Raw genomic sequence first — 18,147 nt, 5'->3', positions numbered from 1 at the left:
GGGTGATCTCCTTTTAAATTTCCTTCCATCTTTGTTTCTAATGGTCTCCATAAGGTGGTAAGTATGTGCAGTGTAAGACTGTAAGTGCGAACAATGCAGGAAACTATATTATTGTATTTATTCTTGTGTATATTAATTTATCTCTTATTTCAATTATATTTGTCTTTATTAACTAAAGCTCAAAGTTTGTGTGCATTTCACCAATTTCATCTTCTTAATTAACTCCAAGTAGCTGCCTGAGTTAGAGAACCTGTTATTTGTGACAGATGTACTTTGCACCCTAGCTCAATCCCAAGACACAATGTGGCATGTATATGCCAATGCAAGCTGGTAGCTGGAGGGCTGATTTTGGGGGTGATAAACCAGGGGGGAACAGTGCCAGTGTTTGGTAATTAAGAACTCAGGGAGACTGTATTTGGAGAGACTCGGGACTAGAAGAGCTGTTGGTGTCACCCTGCAAGTAGTAACTAGGCTGGTGAGAGCCCAGGTGAGAACTTATGCTTGAGGTCTGGCTATTGGTGTCAAGGATCTGAATGACAGCTTCACAGCACAAAGTCTCACACAAGGTAATAGGGAAGGCAGTGTCAGAGCCCCATACTGGTCTGAGAGCACCCCAAAACATCACAGTGGCTTCCAGATTTACCAGTGCTGCTTCTCTACCGATCTTTTGAAGCATCCTGGTGAGGAAAGGAAAGATAGGTAAGAGTGTCTTTTGGCCATTTTTGTGACCCCACAGCAAAAGAATAGCACTGAACTTTGTGATTCAGGTGGGAGGCAAATAGATCCACTTCTGGGAGACCAAATTCTTTATCAATAGATGGAACACCATGGGGTGTAGTTCCCATTCTGAATGATCTAACTTTTGCCTGAGCCATCAGCTGTGACTTTCAACTTTTTATTGGATGTCAAGGGAGTAAGTTGACTGCAAATTCTCCTCTGCCCAAGTCATCAGGAGGAGTTTCTCTTTGAAGGACTATAAACCTTGTTCCCTTTTGTTTGTTGACATAGGACATACCTGTGGTGTCATCTGTCATGATCAGCATGAGGTGGGCCCAGATATGGGAGCAGGGCCTTGTTATCATATAGGATTGCCCGGAGCGCTAGCCAGTTTATGCTGTACTTGCTCTCTTGTTTGGACCAGATTCCTTGGACTGTCCTCAATCCTGTGTGAGTGTCTCATCCCTCTGGGCTTGCATCTGTGGCAATAACTATCCTGATTGATTCTCCTATAATAAAACCTGAGTTGAATCTGCTTGTAGTCATCCACCATTTGAATGACCTGAGAATCCTTCTGGCAAGAGATAACTTCACTGCAGATCAGAGGAAGCTCTGTAGCCTTGCCTGTCTTTCTGAAAATAAGGAACTTTGTAGAGGATAGCATCTGTGCTCACTCCAAAATGGGGAATACACAGAGAGTGAGTTAACTGATTCTCTCTCTAAATGAAAAGGAGTACTTGTGGCACCTTAGAGACTATTGTCTCTTAACTAATTATTGTTAGTCTCTAAGGTGTCACAAGTACTCCTTTTCTTTTTGCGAATACAGACTAACACGGCTGCTACTCTGAAACCTTTCTCTAAACAAAAAGAAAAGGAGGACTTGTGGCACCTTAGAGACTAACCAATTTATTTGAGCATGAGCTTTCGTGAGCTACAGCTCACTTCATCAGATGTTTACCGTGGAAACTGCAGCAGACTTTATATACACACAGAAATCATGAAACAATACCTCCTCCCACCCCACTGTCCTGCTGGTAATAGCTTATCTAAAGTGATCAACAGGTGGGCCATTTCCAGCACAAATCCAGGTTTTCTCACCCTCCACCCCCCCACACAAATTCACTCTCCTGGAGTGTGAATTTGTGTGGGGGGGTGGAGGGTGAGAAAACCTGGATTTGTGCTGGAAATGGCCCACCTGTTGATCACTTTAGATAAGCTATTACCAGCAGGACAGTGGGGTGGGAGGAGGTATTGTTTCATGATTTCTGTGTGTATATAAAGTCTGCTGCAGTTTCCACGGTAAACATCTGATGAAGTGAGCTGTAGCTCACGAAAGCTCATGCTCAAATAAATTGGTTAGTCTCTAAGGTGCCACAAGTCCTCCTTTTCTTTTTGCGAATACAGACTAACACGGCTGTTCCTCTGAAACCTTTCTCTAAACAGTGATTCTACAGCATCCTTATCCCTTGGGAGGTGCAGTCTAAGACTGCTCTGCATGAGGTTTGTCTAAGGAGGTCACACGGTAAGAGTTAGACTTGGATTCCTTCATGTCTGAAAGCTACTACTAACACTGCCAGCATTTCCATAAACATTTGCAATGCTGTTGCTAAACCAAAAGACAAGAACCTGTACTGACAGTGTTGTGCTCCTAGACCAAGTTTAGGAAGTATCTGAGAGACTGTCAAACTGTTGTCACTTCATGTTGTCAAGTGCTGAGGAATGTTGTTGCTATGGCAACACTGTCAAGCCTGCTAAGCTGTCACAGCAGCTAAGTGCTTCTGTTCTTGGAGCTCCGGTGTTACCAGCATGAGCAGAGAGCACAGCCTACTAATTCAGCAGACCTTGATGTTACTCAGAGACAGACCATGGGCACAGTTCAGTGACAAATGCACTCGGCAAAGTTTATTGCCCTCCAGGCACAGTCCTAAAGACTTACACAACTTGCTCAAGAACATTAACACGAGTGCCCCATGGCAAGGAGTGGCTCAGTCAGCAGTGGAAATCTCTGCTCTCCCTTCAGCCAGACTATGGGTTAAGGCAAGGTATCCGGACATACCCCTTATGTGTTTCATGACATCTGTTTGTTACCTTCCCTTGTACCTTTTTAAATAGATTGAGAGGGGCCATCCATGTTAGCATTGCTTGTGGAAACCTACTGGAGCCCTTAGGGTGAGATGACAGTTCTTTTTTTTTTTGTTGGCCTGGTCCCCTGATAGTTTTTGAGCCCAAAGGAGGGGCCCAAGATTATGCCAGCCTGAACTTGGCTGCCTGTGACAGGCCTGTAGAGTGAGGTGGCCATTCTTTCAGGTAAAAAAAATAAATAAATCCCACTTAGAAATGACAACTCCCTGACCACAAGGGGAAAAGGCACATTTACCTTCTGTAGTGATCCCAGGTTAAATTTTGACATTGAGGGAAAATCCCTATCCCATTATTACACCCTCACAGGGGCATGAGGAGGGGTATAGAGCTATAGCTTATCTAGGGCACCTGCAGACTTCATTAGAACAGTTTACAATTCTCAGAATACCCAACACATGCTTGCTTGAAAGTCCATCCTTTTGTCTTTTCTGGTTTTTTACAAAAATATTTTATTATTTGAGTTTCTAACTCTGAGTTGGAGTGCTGGTCTTCCTGTACTTTGTGGGGTTGTGTGTACGGAACACCTAGAGGAAACAACATCTGTGATTTGCAAGGCTGCAGTTTGTGATAGTGAGCTGGGGAACCCAACACTGATGATTATCCTGTGTGAGGGTGAACAGAGGAACTAGGTGCTGACGAATATCCAATGTGCTGCACTCATGAAGGTGAGCAGAGGAATGAAGTGTTGAGAAATGTCTCTCTCTTGTACTCTGCATATTTAGGCAGCTTAAGGAAACACATTTCACTTTCACTTTGTGCTTCTCAGAGCACCTCCTACAGAAATCCCCCGAGTCAGGATCTTCAGAAGATGAAGGGGATCGAGGGGCTCTTTTTTGTGCACTTTATGTTAGGGTGACTCTCAAGTGCAGAGAGTGATATTTCATAGTGACAGTCCTGTGAAGAGGGACCCTGTGGTTACTTTTTGAGCAGCTTTCTTACCCTGAAATAGAGGGGGTTCAGGCAAGAGGTTTGTGCTGGACTGGGGCCAGAGGGGGCTTCTCTGGGTCCCATGCTTTGTTCAAGGGAGATTCCTAGATGTGGCCTGGAGATAAGCTGACCCTACCCCAGGAGTACACCAGGCTCCAGTCTTGGAGGTTCAAAGTGAGTACTTGGGCCACTTGTTGCACTATGAGACGGATCTGGGCTGACACTGTTGGCCAGGAGTAGTTCTGGGCTACTGCAGGGCTGGCCAAGCTGTAGCATGGAAGGAGGGGTTGGGGTGAGGACCCCTTATCAGGATCTCTTTGCTCTGTCTGCTCTGGAACACTATTGGTAGCCCCCTGCCACTGCAGCGGTGTGAGGGAGGGACTGGGCAGCTGTTCCACAGCCAACAGTTGTGGCTAGCATGGGCTTCAGCAGCTCGTCAGGAAGCTTCCCTGGCCCTTTGGTACAGTGCTTCAGTCTTCACTCCTCAGGGATGGAGGGATGAGGTAAGAGGGGAGAGAGCTGCTGATTGTGCTGGTCGGAGGACTGGTATCCCTGCCTGTGCCAGACCCAGGGAATTTTGCTGCTGAGGTGTTGCCACTGCTTCCTGGGAGTACTCCTGCTTGGAGACAGAGGCTGCAGGAAATCCTACCAAAATCCTGCCACAACCTGAGCACTTGAGAGAGCCATGGGCCTCCACAAAAGAGGCATAGATCTCTGTGCAGGCACTTAATCGGCAGGGAGGTATAGGAGACAGTGTCTGGTTCTCTCTCTGTTCTGAGCCTTCTCTGCCATGCTGCATGCTACCTGGAAAAGCAGGGGGCACGGAGAGGCACAGGGATTCAGAGAAGAAAAGGGATCATTTCTGCTGATAAAGGCAAATCCTGATGGTCTGAAGATTTTAAGCCTTTTTTTTCTTTAAATTTGCTCTGCAGTAGGGGAAGAGCTGGTCTGCCTGCCTGCAACTGGAGAGGAAGATGACATCTAGCAGTTTCTCAGAGTACCCTCTCCTGCCTCTGATTGACAGATTTGGTCTGCCTACGTAGAGCAGAGGAACAGTCATGGATCTGTGGACCTCATTGTGAGTAAGAACCAGACTGTTTTGATCACAGTGTACAGTCTGGGAGTGTGTGTAGTTCTATTGGCAAGTTAATGATAGAAGGGTAAGGGAGATGTCATTTGATTAGTAAAAATCTACTGATTCATAATTTCAATGCTGTCGGTGGCATAGCGGAAGGGGATTTGCTGTCCTCTCAGCTCCAGGTCCTCCATTTGGTGGAAAGGTTTATAGAACAATGTCCTTGGAAATGGGTCAAGTTGGGTGTCATTTGAAAGCCCTTTCTCCCATGACCAGCATGGTACCAACCATGACAAACCTAGAACAATTATGTAGATATACAGTCCAGAAAATATTTTTTAAAATTAACTATTTTCATTTCACTTTAACACAGGAGTGTCAGGCATGTACCCTCACAAAGTTAAATTGCGGCCCTCGACTGACAGTAGTGTGTTATCAATTAATGATCAGAACATGATATCTGATTCATGTTTTTAAAGTTACAGATTAACAGATTATAAAATGAAAGGGGCCCTTCAAATTGATTTGCAATTACCAGCTAAAAAGAAGTAGTTCTATTGCTTATGAGCTTTGCTTTTATGCCAAAAGAGTTGTAGTAAGGCATTTACTACTGTTTAAGGTGTCAGCATCCAGCCAGAAATTATTGGAATCCATCTGCAAATGGCATGCACAGTTACATAACATACATTACAAAACAATTAATTACAAACCCAAAGTATTACAAAATCCTTGAGTTTACATTGGTTTTGATCATTTTTAGGCATCAGTCGGAAGACAGAGCATACCGACTAGCAGCTGCATCTTTGGAGAATATCACCATGGAGCACCTGGTTAAACACAATGCTCAGTGGCACCTTACGTACTCTAAGAAGTGTGCCCATAAACTAAATCATGGCAAGGTTGGAGAGGAAGCACATCAAGAATCAGGGAAAAGTTGAAAATCAGGGACAAGTACTAGCTGTGGGCAAGACTCACTGTGACTGAATGCACCTTTGTATTCACACCCTACATATTACTGTAATAATCTTTGTACAAAATGTCTTGGGAAGTATCATTTGAAAACTAATAGCTCACCAGTCAATAATATCATGGTGAACTGTATGCAACAATATTGTGTGTAAAGTTATGAAATCCACCCTGTATAATGATAAAAGCACATGTTCAAACCCACCTAGCACCAGTTAGGGCACAACCAGTCAAGCAGGACTTAAAGGGATGTATGGTTACCGCAATTTGCAAATAAGCTGTAAATAAAGTCCTCAGACAGTGAGAGAGAAAAAGAAGACAAAGAAAAACTGCATCTCAGCACACAGGATAGCACTATATGAGGGGGGCTGAAGTATAACAGTGAAGGGCAAACATCCCAAGATATCTCTCTCCCTGTCCATCTCCCTCCTTGCACCTAAGACGACAAAAGAAACAGCTGTTGGACTTTGTGGGAGAGGTCCTAACCTGAAGATTTTGATCAGGAACATGGTTGGAAGGATATGGTAAGGACTTTACCTGGAATCCAGTGAAGTTTGTTAAGTTAGGAACTAGAAAATGTTTTATCTTTATTCTTCATATAATCATTTCTGAGGTTTATGCCTTATTACTTGTACTCATTTAAAATCCTATCTTCTTTTGTTAATAAACTTGTTTGATTGTTTAATCCAATCTAGTGTGTTTAAATTAAATTGCCATTTAAGGTGGCAAGTTGTTGTGTATTGTTCCCTTGGAGGGACAACAGACCTAATATCTCAGGAGAGGGCTGGACAGTACATAACATACATTCCAGGGGTCACCCTGTAGTAGTGGCTGGTGAGAGCCAAAGTGTGACTAGAGTACGGCTGGCATGCTGCAGTTACTCACAAACACTCAGCGGCATCTGCATGCTGGTGACTGTGAGGGATTCAGGTTGGGAGCTACAGCAGCATGGCATTGCAGGGCACCTCAGGTTACAGGGCAGGTGATGATACAGCTCCTCACTGCTCTAGATAACACGCTGGTATATGCAAAAAGAAAAGGGGTACTTGTGGCACCTTAGAGACTAACAAATTTATTTGAGCATAAGGTTTCGTGAGCTACAGCTCACTTCATCAGATGTTACACTTGACTTATAGTAGGTCCCATGACATGTGTTTCAAGAACACCACCTGCTTCTTCTATGGCAAGCCAGAAGCCCAAAGGCATCCATTAAGCACAGTTTCAACCCATGAGACAGGAGAGAAACTATATGAGGCAGCCACTCTAAGTGGGAACGTTGCATAAAAGTAAAGTTAAATGGGTGCACTGACCCAAAAGACACCATGCAAATGATATTGTGCATCACCTCAAGTGCAACACCAAGAATGTATGTAATGTGTTTCATCAAAAAGTAAAAGCAACAGAAACAAATACTGTTTTACCAGTGCAAACTGTGTGACTCAGCCAAATTCATAAATTTTATCAGAAGGCATTTGATTCAACCTCTAAAGACACTCTCCTCACTCTGAAAGTGCTTGGAATGGCTGAGACAGTCACTGGTGAGGTCATAAATGCATTGGAATCATTCATATGTCAAGTTTACCATTTGAAGACCAACATTACAATACTTGAAGAGTTACATTAGTGGTTGTTTTCCAAGAAAAAGACAAATGACCAACAAGGGGTACATTTCCACCCACTATCAAGAGGGAAAATTATCAAGAAATGGAATGGCTCCAGAATGACTGAATGAATCCAAAACTACCCTCCTCTATAGGGCACACGTATGTCTTGGAGGATGGACTGATCCCACCTGTCTTGTGTGAAATACCATGTTCTCCCAAATCAGTTCTTCAGCTAATGAAATGCTTGGGTGCAAAGCTCAGGTGCTCATTTCCCTGAAAACATTTGGCCAACAGCCTGCCCTGTATGGAAATGTATGAATGTGGCCCAGACAACGATCAGGGTGACAATGCATCTAGGAGTGGTGCCCTAGATGGAGAAGATAGGACTTTGATGAATAAATGTTTTGAATCCTACTTCTCAAGGCTAACTTCCCTAGGATTACCAAAGATCAATGTTTTTTTCTGTGTACGCACTGCATCCCTGTGTTATGGTATAATTTAAAAAACATTGATTTTTAAACATTTTCTCAATATGTATTTGTTCTAGGTTTGTTGTGTTTGGTATCATTGTGCTCATGGGAGAAAGGGCTTTCGAATGATACCCAACTCGACCCATTTCTGATGACATTGTATTATCAAAATTTCCTCCAGCCAGAGGACCCGGGGCTGAAAGTCTGGAGGTCAGCAAGTTTCCCATGCCATGTCGCAGACGGTGACAACATTAAAATGATAATTTTGTGGCTTTTTACATATCAAACAACACCTCCCTTACCTCTCTACAATTAACTTGTCCACATAATGAGATTTTACTACCTTCTGCTCCCAAACTAATAGTGTAACATGAAGGCACTATATGCATGCTTTTACTGGGCCACTTTGAACTTGGTCTGTTTTCTTGTTTCAGCCAAACAGTTTGAGGTTCACCTAGTGCTAATTTTAACTTGTCCAGTTTCTTTATCATTAAAATCGTAAAAAGAGAAGTCATGTTAACCCAGCATTGTTAAAATCAAATAAAGTTGTAGTTTACAGGCAAACCTTGGCATGGTAAGTGTGATCTCCGTCTTGGAAATTGATCGTTCCAAATGAGTCAGTAGGACTTGTACGTGTATGCTTTTCGACAGACCATTCTTCATTCTCCCTCTCTCTGGTAGACTGGTAGACAGGTGAACTATACTCTATCCCAGGATGATCTCTAATCAGCCGTCCACAGCAACATCTCAAATTAAAAATAGAGTCATGCATTACATAGATTATCTCAAATACCACTTGTTAAATCTGCAAAATTGGCATCACACTACATAGCAATCTGCCATCAAATTAAATTTAATCAAATTAAAACAATTAATAGGGACAAAAAGACATGGGATTAAAACACCAACACACTCAGCTATCTCTGGGTCTTGTCTCTTTCTTACACTTTGCAAATGTTTGTATAGCTTGCCACATCCATAAGCTATTAATGAATTAAACTGAAAGTTGAATTTCAGACTTACAATGCTCAGCCTTCTGGATTTCTGGATCCCAGTTAAGATAAATAGTGGGATTCTAAAATGGATTATGATGATGATTAATTTATTTGTATTGTGGTTGCACCTAGGAGCTCCAGTCATGGACGAGTAGGACATCACAAGGACAGGGCTGCCCTTTAACTGGATAGAGATTAAGAAGCTTTATGCTATTTTATCTCAACTACTACTTAATTGAATGTAATAAAGTACGTCCACTGAAGTAGAATATTAATGAGACATTAGCAGAATTGCATTTGGCATAGAAAACCCACAGCAGAAGACACTACTATTCAACAAGTTCCTAGTCTCGCCTTCTAGCTTAATCTATTAATACACCTGGCATCTTCTCTGGGAACATTTCAGGTTTTAAAATATTCTTGTGATATTCTAAAATTTGCCATGCCCTTAGCAATATTCTCCCTCTGATCCTGTCTATTTCTATAGGGAAAATCTGGCCAGTCTACCAGCATTAAAAGATAGTAGTATTTTTAGTATCCTAAAAATCATGGATGAGCAAATCAATCAGTTAAGAGGACAAACTATTCTGAACTCCAATCCTTTCCCTGAATCAATCCAAAATTTTAAGGATTTAGATTGCTTTCATAAATCTGCACCCAGCGAGCTCCCACCATGTCCCTCAATTTTTACCATCCACCCAAAAGCCCTCCCCCAACCTTTCCTTCTCTGTTGTACCTCAGCAGCTCCCGACATATGCACTCAATGAATTCTTGAGCACCTCTGAAACAACAGACCACATACAACTGAAATCAATAGCTGATCCAAGGTCAACAGTAAAGACTAGACCTGCAAAACCCCACAACGGGATCAAAGTTAAGAGGTTTATGGAAGCCTTCCAGAGAGACAGGGAATCGTGTGAGTGGATCCCTGAGTGGATACAAAATGTGTATCAGCATCCAATCAGCAAACATGGTACGTGGATATCCACAGATTTGTAGGGCTCTACTTGTGAGGAGCTGAACATGGGAAGTTAGGGATACAGAACTGGTTCTCTTGCAAAAGGGAAGGATGGGAGAAGAGAACTGGCAGGGTTTGGAATAGATAGTTCAGACAAGTATCTCAAATTTTTACTAGTTATCTGAGCCAAAACCCCAAATCTTTTAAGGTTTGCCTAACACTGTTAAAAGCAGATATAAAAATTATAACAAATGGGGATGGTTTGCTACAGAGAAAAAAATAGCTACAAAAGAGAGGCATAGGCAGTAAACAAAGGAAGCAAGAATAAAAAAATAGAAGATAAAAAATAAGTCTAACCAAGTGAAGGATGAAATAGCAAGAAGAAAGAGCAGATAAGAAAGCAATACAGAACCAAAAAAATTATTTTAAATGATCGCCAACTCTCTTTTGTAAGATTCCAAAAAGACGGGGAAAATTACATCAACAATGTTTAAAATAGCAGTGTCAATCTACACAAAACTTAGGACAGTCATCACCTCCTGTAGATCCTGAGAAATCTGAAATGCAGACTTCCTGGTCTCTCTACCACAAAGAATGATGGCACCATAAGGTTTGAAATAACCATTACATTTTAAGCCTCTCTTTTTATACTGTGACAGACTAGAACACCATCTGAGGGAAATCATGTTTGAAATACTTAATCAGAAACAGGATATTAGTCTTTCCTCACATAATATTCTGATTAAACTAATAATTAAGTCAGGGAAAACAGAGCTGCCACAGAGAGAACCTAAAGCTATCACATCTGAACCCGAGTACATTGTATTCAGCACAGCAAGGTCATTGTTTATGAAGGTACTTTTTGGTACCTAGAGACTTCTTAATTATACATGCATTCAAAACTCTTTGATATAAGCAAATAAGCTTAATTAAATTTGAGCTATTCAGCGTCCTACAAATGCAGATTGGAGGAATGAAAACTCACATAAATACTGAAAAAAAACTGGTACACACAATGGGGAATTGAAGAGTTGTAGAAATGTAACTACCCTCACTATTGCTTGTGCAATGATGCTTGATTAAAAGTCAGAAGGTAATGAGGACTCAACACTTGAAGAACAAAACATAATGAGACTGCTTAGTAAGCACTCACTTCCAAGACAAACAAGCATTCTGATTCAATATATAACAGTGGAGAGAAGTTTGCGGGGGGAGAGAACTTCTCTGAAACAAGGATATGCCACACAGATCCGAGGGGTTTGTCTTGATTACGCAAAGTGGTTCAGTTTTAGTTGGGCTTAGTTAACATGTGCTAGCTAAATTCAGTTTAAATGTAGCCTTTTTCTGAGTCAGGACAAACCCTGAAGGATTAACAGAAAACACAGACCTGTCAGAAAGAGGCCAGAGATGGACAGGCATACACACACACACAAACACAAACTCTAAGGCAGAGGTGGCTAAACTATGGCCTGTGGAACCGTCCTACGCCTGCCCACCTCCCAGGCTTTCAAATAAACCGTCTTGCAGCTTTGAGCGGCATGGTAAGGGGGAGGGCGGGGAGGTCCCTGGGGGCAGTCGGATGGGGTGGAGGTTTGGGGGGGGTCAGGAGACAGGGAGCAGGGGAGGTGGGGTCCTGGGGGGTCCCTGGGGTCCCGGGAAGGGGGGGACAGAGAGCAGGGGGGTGTTGGACAGGGAGTGGGGTTCTTGGGGGGAAGTTAGGGATGGGGGTCCCAGGAGGGGGCGGTCAGGGGACAAGGAACGGGGTTGGGGTTCCGGGGGACCTGTCAGGGGACAAGGAGACGGGGGGGGGGGGCGGGTTGGACAGGTCGGAGGTTCTGAGAGGGGCAGTCAGGGGGCGGGAACTGGGAGGGGGAGGATACGGGGTGGGGGCCAGGCTCTTTGGGGAGGCACAGCCTTCTCTACCTGGCCCTCCATACCGTTTTGCAACCCCAACGTGGCCCTCGGGCCAAAAAGTTTGCTCTTAGAGCAGGGGTTGGCAAACTTTTTGGCCCGAGGGCCACACTGGGGTTGCAAAACGGTATGGAGGGCCAGGTAGGGAAGGCTGTGCCTCCCCAAAGAGTCTGGCCCCCACCCCGTATTCCCCCCCTCCCACTTCCCGCCTGCTGACTGCCCCCCTCAGAACCCCTGACCCATCCAACCCCCTGCTCCTTGCCCCATGGGACCCAACCCCGCTCCCTGTCTCCTGACTTCCCTGCCCCCATCTACACCCCCACCCCTGATAGGCCCCTTCAGAACTCCAGACCCATCCAACCCCCTGCTCCTTGCCCCCTGACCCATCCAACCCCCCCCCACTCCTTGTCCCCTGACCACTCCCTCCCGGAACCCCCGTCCCTAACTGTCCCCCAGGACCCCACCCCCTATCCAACTCCCCTACCCCGTTCCCTGTTGTATCAACCAGGCAAGGTACTAACAAGCTTCAACAGAACTTTATTTTCAAAGTGGAAACCTCTTTACCAAGCTGCTGCTGCACCCTCTGTAGCTTTCTCCCAGCCTCTCAACTCTTCCCCCCTCCTTCCTGTTTCCTGTCCTTTCAGACTCCCAACAGCCAGTGCTCCCAATTCTAATAATTACAAGCAGCATCTAAACACCACATTCCCTCCTCTCTTAAGAAACTCTTCCAATTAAAATAAACATTGTTGTTCTAACCACAGGAACAAATATGAAACAAGACACTATACTGTTGGCAGAAATATTACACTGAAAACACTGTAGATACTATATAACATAGTCTCTAGTCCAGACAGGTAGTCGTCTGGGTCTGACGGGTCGTCTCTCAAGCCCCAGTTCCAGTGCAATGTCTTGTTGTGTTGGTACTACGGTGAAGTCATCCAATGCAGACTGGGTGTTGGCATAATCTCCTCTTGGTGCATAGGCAGGTGCAACATAAGAAGCATTCCATACCCACCCATCAGAAAGTCGATAGGTGTAAGGCCCCTTCTTCTCTATGATTTTAAGAGGAGCTGTGAATTTATGGTCCCCTTTGCGTAAAATTCCAGGTTTTCATATTCTAATGAAGGAACCACACTCAAACTCTGGTTCCTTAGCACCCCGCTGATTGTCTGTGAAAGCCTTAGACTTTGCTTGGTTCTGTTCAACAGTTTTTCTCACATCATCCTCTTTTGGGGCATCAGGTCATGCCTTTAACAATCCAGCAATGTTCAGTTTAGTATGCATCTGTTTCCCTTGCAGTAACTCTGCAGGTGATCTTTGCATTGTGGCATGTCGTGTAGCCCAGTATGCTTGCAAGAAATCAGTAGTGAAGGTTATCCACAATCGCCCTTCCAGTTTAGCCGTTTGCAAACTCTCTTTCAAACTTCTGTTACACCATTCGATTTCCCAGTTGGCTTGAGGGTAATGTAGGGATGAGCTTCTGTGTAAAATGTTCCTCTCTGCTAGAAAAGTTTCAAACTCCAGGGAAGTAAATTGACTACCATTATCTGAAACCAGTTCTTTGGGGTTACCTCCCTGCTAAAAACTGAAATAAGGAACTTAATTACTGTAGCAGAAGAGATTTGCGATGTAAACGCTACTTCAGGCCATTTACTGAAATAGTCTATTAAAGTGATGGCATAACAGCAGTCAATTGGAGCAGTATCAAAGGGTCCTACAATGTCAGTCGCCACTTTTTCCCATGCAGATTCAGGAAGAGGAACAGGCTGTAATGGAGGGGTACATGTCACTGCTGTTTTATCATGCATTTGGCAAGTGACACAGGATTTTATGAGTACTTCAGTTTGAGAGTCCATCCCTGGCCACCAATACAGATCCCGTAGTCGTTGTTTGGTTCGGACAATTCCTTGATGATTATCGTGTGCTAGGTGTATGAGTTTTGACTGTAATTCTTCTGGCACAAGGAGCCGGTGTGTACCTCGTAGCACACAGCCATCAAGCAAAGAAAGTTCATCCCAAACTCTAAAATAAGGCAGCAAAACTGGGTCAAGGTTTTTAGAGTTACTGGGCCATCTCTTTGTCAGAAATTCCCATAGTTTTTCTTGAATTGGACACGCTGAACAAGCAGCTTGAAATTGGTCTCTTGTAACTGCAGTGAGAGTGCTTGTAAAAAGTGCAACTACTACATCCTCCTCCTCCTCCGGTGGACCATCTGGTGAAGGCAAAGGCAGGTGAGAAAGGCAATCAGCTACCACATTTTGGTTTCCAGGCTTGTATTCCAGTTCATAATTGAAAGAGAGTACTCTTGCAGACCATCAAGCAATAAGGTATCCTGCTCTTCCCAGTCCTTTTGTGGTGAGCAATGTTGTCAAAGGGCTGTGGTCTGTGCGCAACTTGAACGTGTGGCCCCACAGGTAAGTTCTCCATTTTTCAGTAGCCCAGACACAAGCAAGTGATTCTTTTTCAACTGTAGAATATTTCCTCTCAGCATTACTTAGTGTCCTTGAATCAAATGCAACAGTCCTCTCTGTGTTGTCCTCCTGAATTTGTGTGAGGACAGCCCCAAGTCCATAATCAGAAGCATCAGTAGTTACAATTGTGAGCAATGCAGGACTGAATAGTGCAAGTACTGGATTATGTACAATCAAGTCTTTCACCATTTCAAAACTAGCTTGTGCATCCATTGTCCACACTAAGGTTGAACTTCCCCATAGTAATTCCCATAACAGTTCAATGACAGAAGCATAATTGGGAATGAATTTTGCATACCAGGAGGTAAGACCCAAGAAGGAACATAAGGTTTGCAAATCTGTTGGAGGTGGAGCATTTCAAATTGCCAGGATATGATCTGGATCTGGTTTTAGTCCAGCCTGTGAAATTGTTTGCCCCAGAAAGGAGAGTTCAGTTTGTCTAAATTTGCATTTGGACCTATTGAGCTGGAGGCCTGCTGTGCTGATGCAGTTTAGTACAGACTGCAGGTTATTGTCATGCTCCTCAGAAGTATTTCCGAGCACGATAATATCATCCAGATAGCACTGAACTCCATGTTGATTCTTCAGAATCAATGACATCATTTTTTGAAAGGCACTTGGGGCAGATGCAAGACCATATGGAACACGTTTAAAATGAAATAGTCCCTCGTGTAATAAATGCTGTGAGGTCTCTGCTATCTTCATGCAACATAACCTGGTGGTATGCAGTCTGCAAATCAAGAGTAGAAAACATCTTTGCTCCATGGGAGTTCTGCAAATACTTCTTCTATGTGAGGAAGAGGATGGCTGTCAATCACAACGGCTTTATTTGGCTCCCTTAAGTCCACACAAAGGCGAATGCCTCCACCCTTCTTCTGTGTCATTACTATAGGTGAAACTCATTCTGAGGAGTCAATCTCTTCAATCATGTCCTTTTGAACAAGTTTTCTAAGTTCCTCTGAAACAGCTTCCCTGTCTAAAAATGGTAAGTGCCGTAACTTCTGTCATACAGACATCACATTATTCAGCACTTTAACTTTATGCAGAAACCCATAAGCACAGTCGAGTTTCTCCTCAACCTGGTGTTGGGTCCCAGCTGAAACTGGTGTGGGTACCTCAAGAGTGCTTTGCTGAGGAAGATCAATTCGTCCATTAACTACCCTGAGATTTAAAGCAGCCAATAAATCTCTGCCAAGGATAGGAGTGCCTTTGTGGACAATGTAGAACTCTGCAGTTACACAGCAATCACCAAAAGTAACTATTACTGGCCGGCAGCCATGTACTGGAATATGGTTTTTCAAATAGCACACCAAGTGAAGTTTGGGTTCAGTAAGAGGCACATCTTTAAAGTAATGCAGATAGACGGAATCAGGTAGTATAGATACTGCTGAGCCAGTGTCCAAAATTAGCTGAATAGAGTGTGGCTTGCCTGAGGGTGTGCCAGAAACGTTTACAATGCATTTTATTTGTTCTGGAATATGTGCAGTAGTGATTTTGTCCACGCTCAGCACAATAACATCTGGTATTGTAACTGCATGCACCTGTTGATTGAACTGGCTACTGCGACATACTTTAGCAAAATGTTCAATCTTTTTGCAATGATTCTACTGAGCTACTTTTGCCTGACATCCTGTGTAGCTTGCAAGGTGTTGTGGGGATCCACAGTGAAAACATGCTTTTACTGTATTTTGAATTTGCTGATTCCGTGGTTTTTCATTAGTTTTCCTCTTGCAATTGTGTGTCTGCAGTGGTAGTGAACTTTTCTGCAAAGGAGTCACAGCCTGGACAGTGCCTCCTGTATCCATGCTCATTATTTTGGCTTCAGCTGTAGCTGACTCAATCTGAGTAGCAATGGTTATCACTTTTTCCAGTGTAAGTTGTGGTTCTAGAAGTAAGTGTTCTCCTACCTGAAGCATGGTTGTTTTCTCAATGAGCTGGTCTCTAATCATCTCATCTGTCATATTCCCAAAGTCACAAATTACAATCAGATTCCTCAGGGAAGCAATATACTGCATTACAGTTTCCCCTGGTTTCTGCTCACGTTGGCACAATCTGTAGCGATTAGCTACTACATTCACTTTTGGCACAAAAATGTTCTTTAATGCAGTGAGTGCAGTCTCATATTTATCATCTGCAAGGGGAAAAGTGTAAAATATACACTGTCCTTCTGCTCCAAGGCAGTGGATTAGCAGAGCACACTTTCTTACTTCAGAAATCTCTGTAGCACTGATTGCAAGCAGATAAGTCTTAAACATATGGATCCAGGTAGTAAAAGCAATTGGAGGCTCACCTGGGCTTTGCAGAAAGCGTGCAGGTGGGTTCAGAGGCAGAAGATCCATCCTCATCACCAGAATGTTGTAGCAACCAGGCAAGGTACTAACAAGCTTCAACAGGACTTTATTTTCAAACCTCTTTACCAAGCTGCTGCTGCACCCTCTGTAGCTTTCTCCCAGCCTCTCAACTCCTCCCCCCTCCTTCCTGTTTCCTGTCCTTTCAGACTCCCAACAGCCAGTGCTCCCAATTCTAATAATTACAAACAACATCTAAACACCACACCTGTGTGTTCCCCCCCCCACCCCGGGACCCCACCTCCCCTGCTCCCTGTCTTCTGACCGTCCCCCCGCTCCCTGAACCTACGGCCCATCCAACCACCCCCTTCCCTGACTGTCCCCTGGGACCTCCTGCCCCTTATCCAACCCTCCCCCTCCCTGCCCCCTTACCTTGCCACTCAGAGTGGCAAGACAGGCTTATTTGAAAGCCTGGGAGGTGGGCGGGCGCAAGCCACACTACCCGCGCAGCAGCATAACTACAGGGGAAGGGGGACATCGGGGGAGGGGCTGGGGGCTAGCCTCCCTGGCCGGGAGCTCAGGAGCCGGGCAGGGCGGTCCTGTGGGCTGGATCTGGCCCACGGGCCATAGTTTGCCCACCTCTTGTGTAGTGTAATGGGACAATTTTATCCTGCCTACTGGAGGCTTTCATTATTCCTAGAATACTTATGATATATCCTACATAGCTTTGATTGTATTTCTGTTATTTAACTTGCTTTTAAAGATAATTTTGGAACTGTTAACTTATTTTGGGATATGTTCTGAAAGCTAGAGTCAGAGAAAAAGAAAACAAGCCCCTGGATCCAGATATGTGAGAGTGGTACTCCTGGGCCACTCAAGTCAAAGGTATATATCCAATGGAAATCTAACCCCGGCCCATGTCCACTGCACCATAGGGAAAGCCTAAAGAGCAAAAGGCTGGCAGTCACAGCTGACATATACCTTTTCTCTAGTTTTTTAAAGTTGTGGTGTCACACTAGAACCAAAATCTGTTAGACTCTCGTGGAGGTAATTTTGCTATAAATACAATGTTAGGTAAACTTTTAATCATTGGATCTGATTCACCCAGGTTTTATGTTGGCATATGCCCTACCAAAGGCAGATAATCCACCAGGGTATGAAGCTGTAGCAGCACAAACCAGCCACAAATTGAGGATGGAGGCCTTGGAAACTATCACAGTCCAAAAAGTGAGCCATGCTGCCTGTCTGAAAAGAGCATGTGGCCAGAGTGTGTGCTGGTTCACCACTTCTCAGTGGCTCCTAAGGTCTTCCAGCAGGAACTACAGTTATTCCTCCAAGGAAGAGGCAGTCGTGATATTATTATTAGGTGTATTATTGCCATGCACTGAAGTGAATTTCTCCTGCAGTCCTGGGGACTTAGCCCTTAATCACACTGTTCCAGCTTCTCTGAGTCTAGATCATATACTTTTTACTTCTTTGGAAATGTTGCAGACACATTTTTAAGTTGTAGCAAAATGTTTGTTGCTCATCTTTAAAGGAAAAAAAGAGAAAGGGAGAATCTGGACATACTTCTGTTCTCCTATGGTCCTGAAAAGCCCTTATGGGCTCCCGTATAGATGTACA

At 44.0% G+C, this 18,147-nt stretch overlaps 1 protein-coding gene across 2 annotated transcripts in view; it reads right to left on the bottom strand.

Annotated features, from left to right (window-relative positions):
- The window catches only part of TRPM6 (transient receptor potential cation channel subfamily M member 6), a 161,114-nt gene that overhangs the window by 94,588 nt on the left and 48,379 nt on the right, over window positions 1–18,147 (bottom strand). For both annotated transcript variants that reach the window (XM_073345123.1, XM_073345124.1), the window contains exon 4: window positions 8,467–8,647. In XM_073345123.1, coding sequence (XP_073201224.1) covers window positions 8,467–8,647 — 181 coding nt within the window. The remainder of the gene's footprint in view (window positions 1–8,466; window positions 8,648–18,147) is intronic.

Source organism: Lepidochelys kempii, chromosome 5, assembly GCF_965140265.1.
Source record: "Lepidochelys kempii isolate rLepKem1 chromosome 5, rLepKem1.hap2, whole genome shotgun sequence".
In the NCBI taxonomy this organism is placed as follows: Eukaryota; Metazoa; Chordata; order Testudines; family Cheloniidae; genus Lepidochelys; species Lepidochelys kempii.
This window is presented reverse-complemented; position numbering and strand designations above follow the sequence as displayed.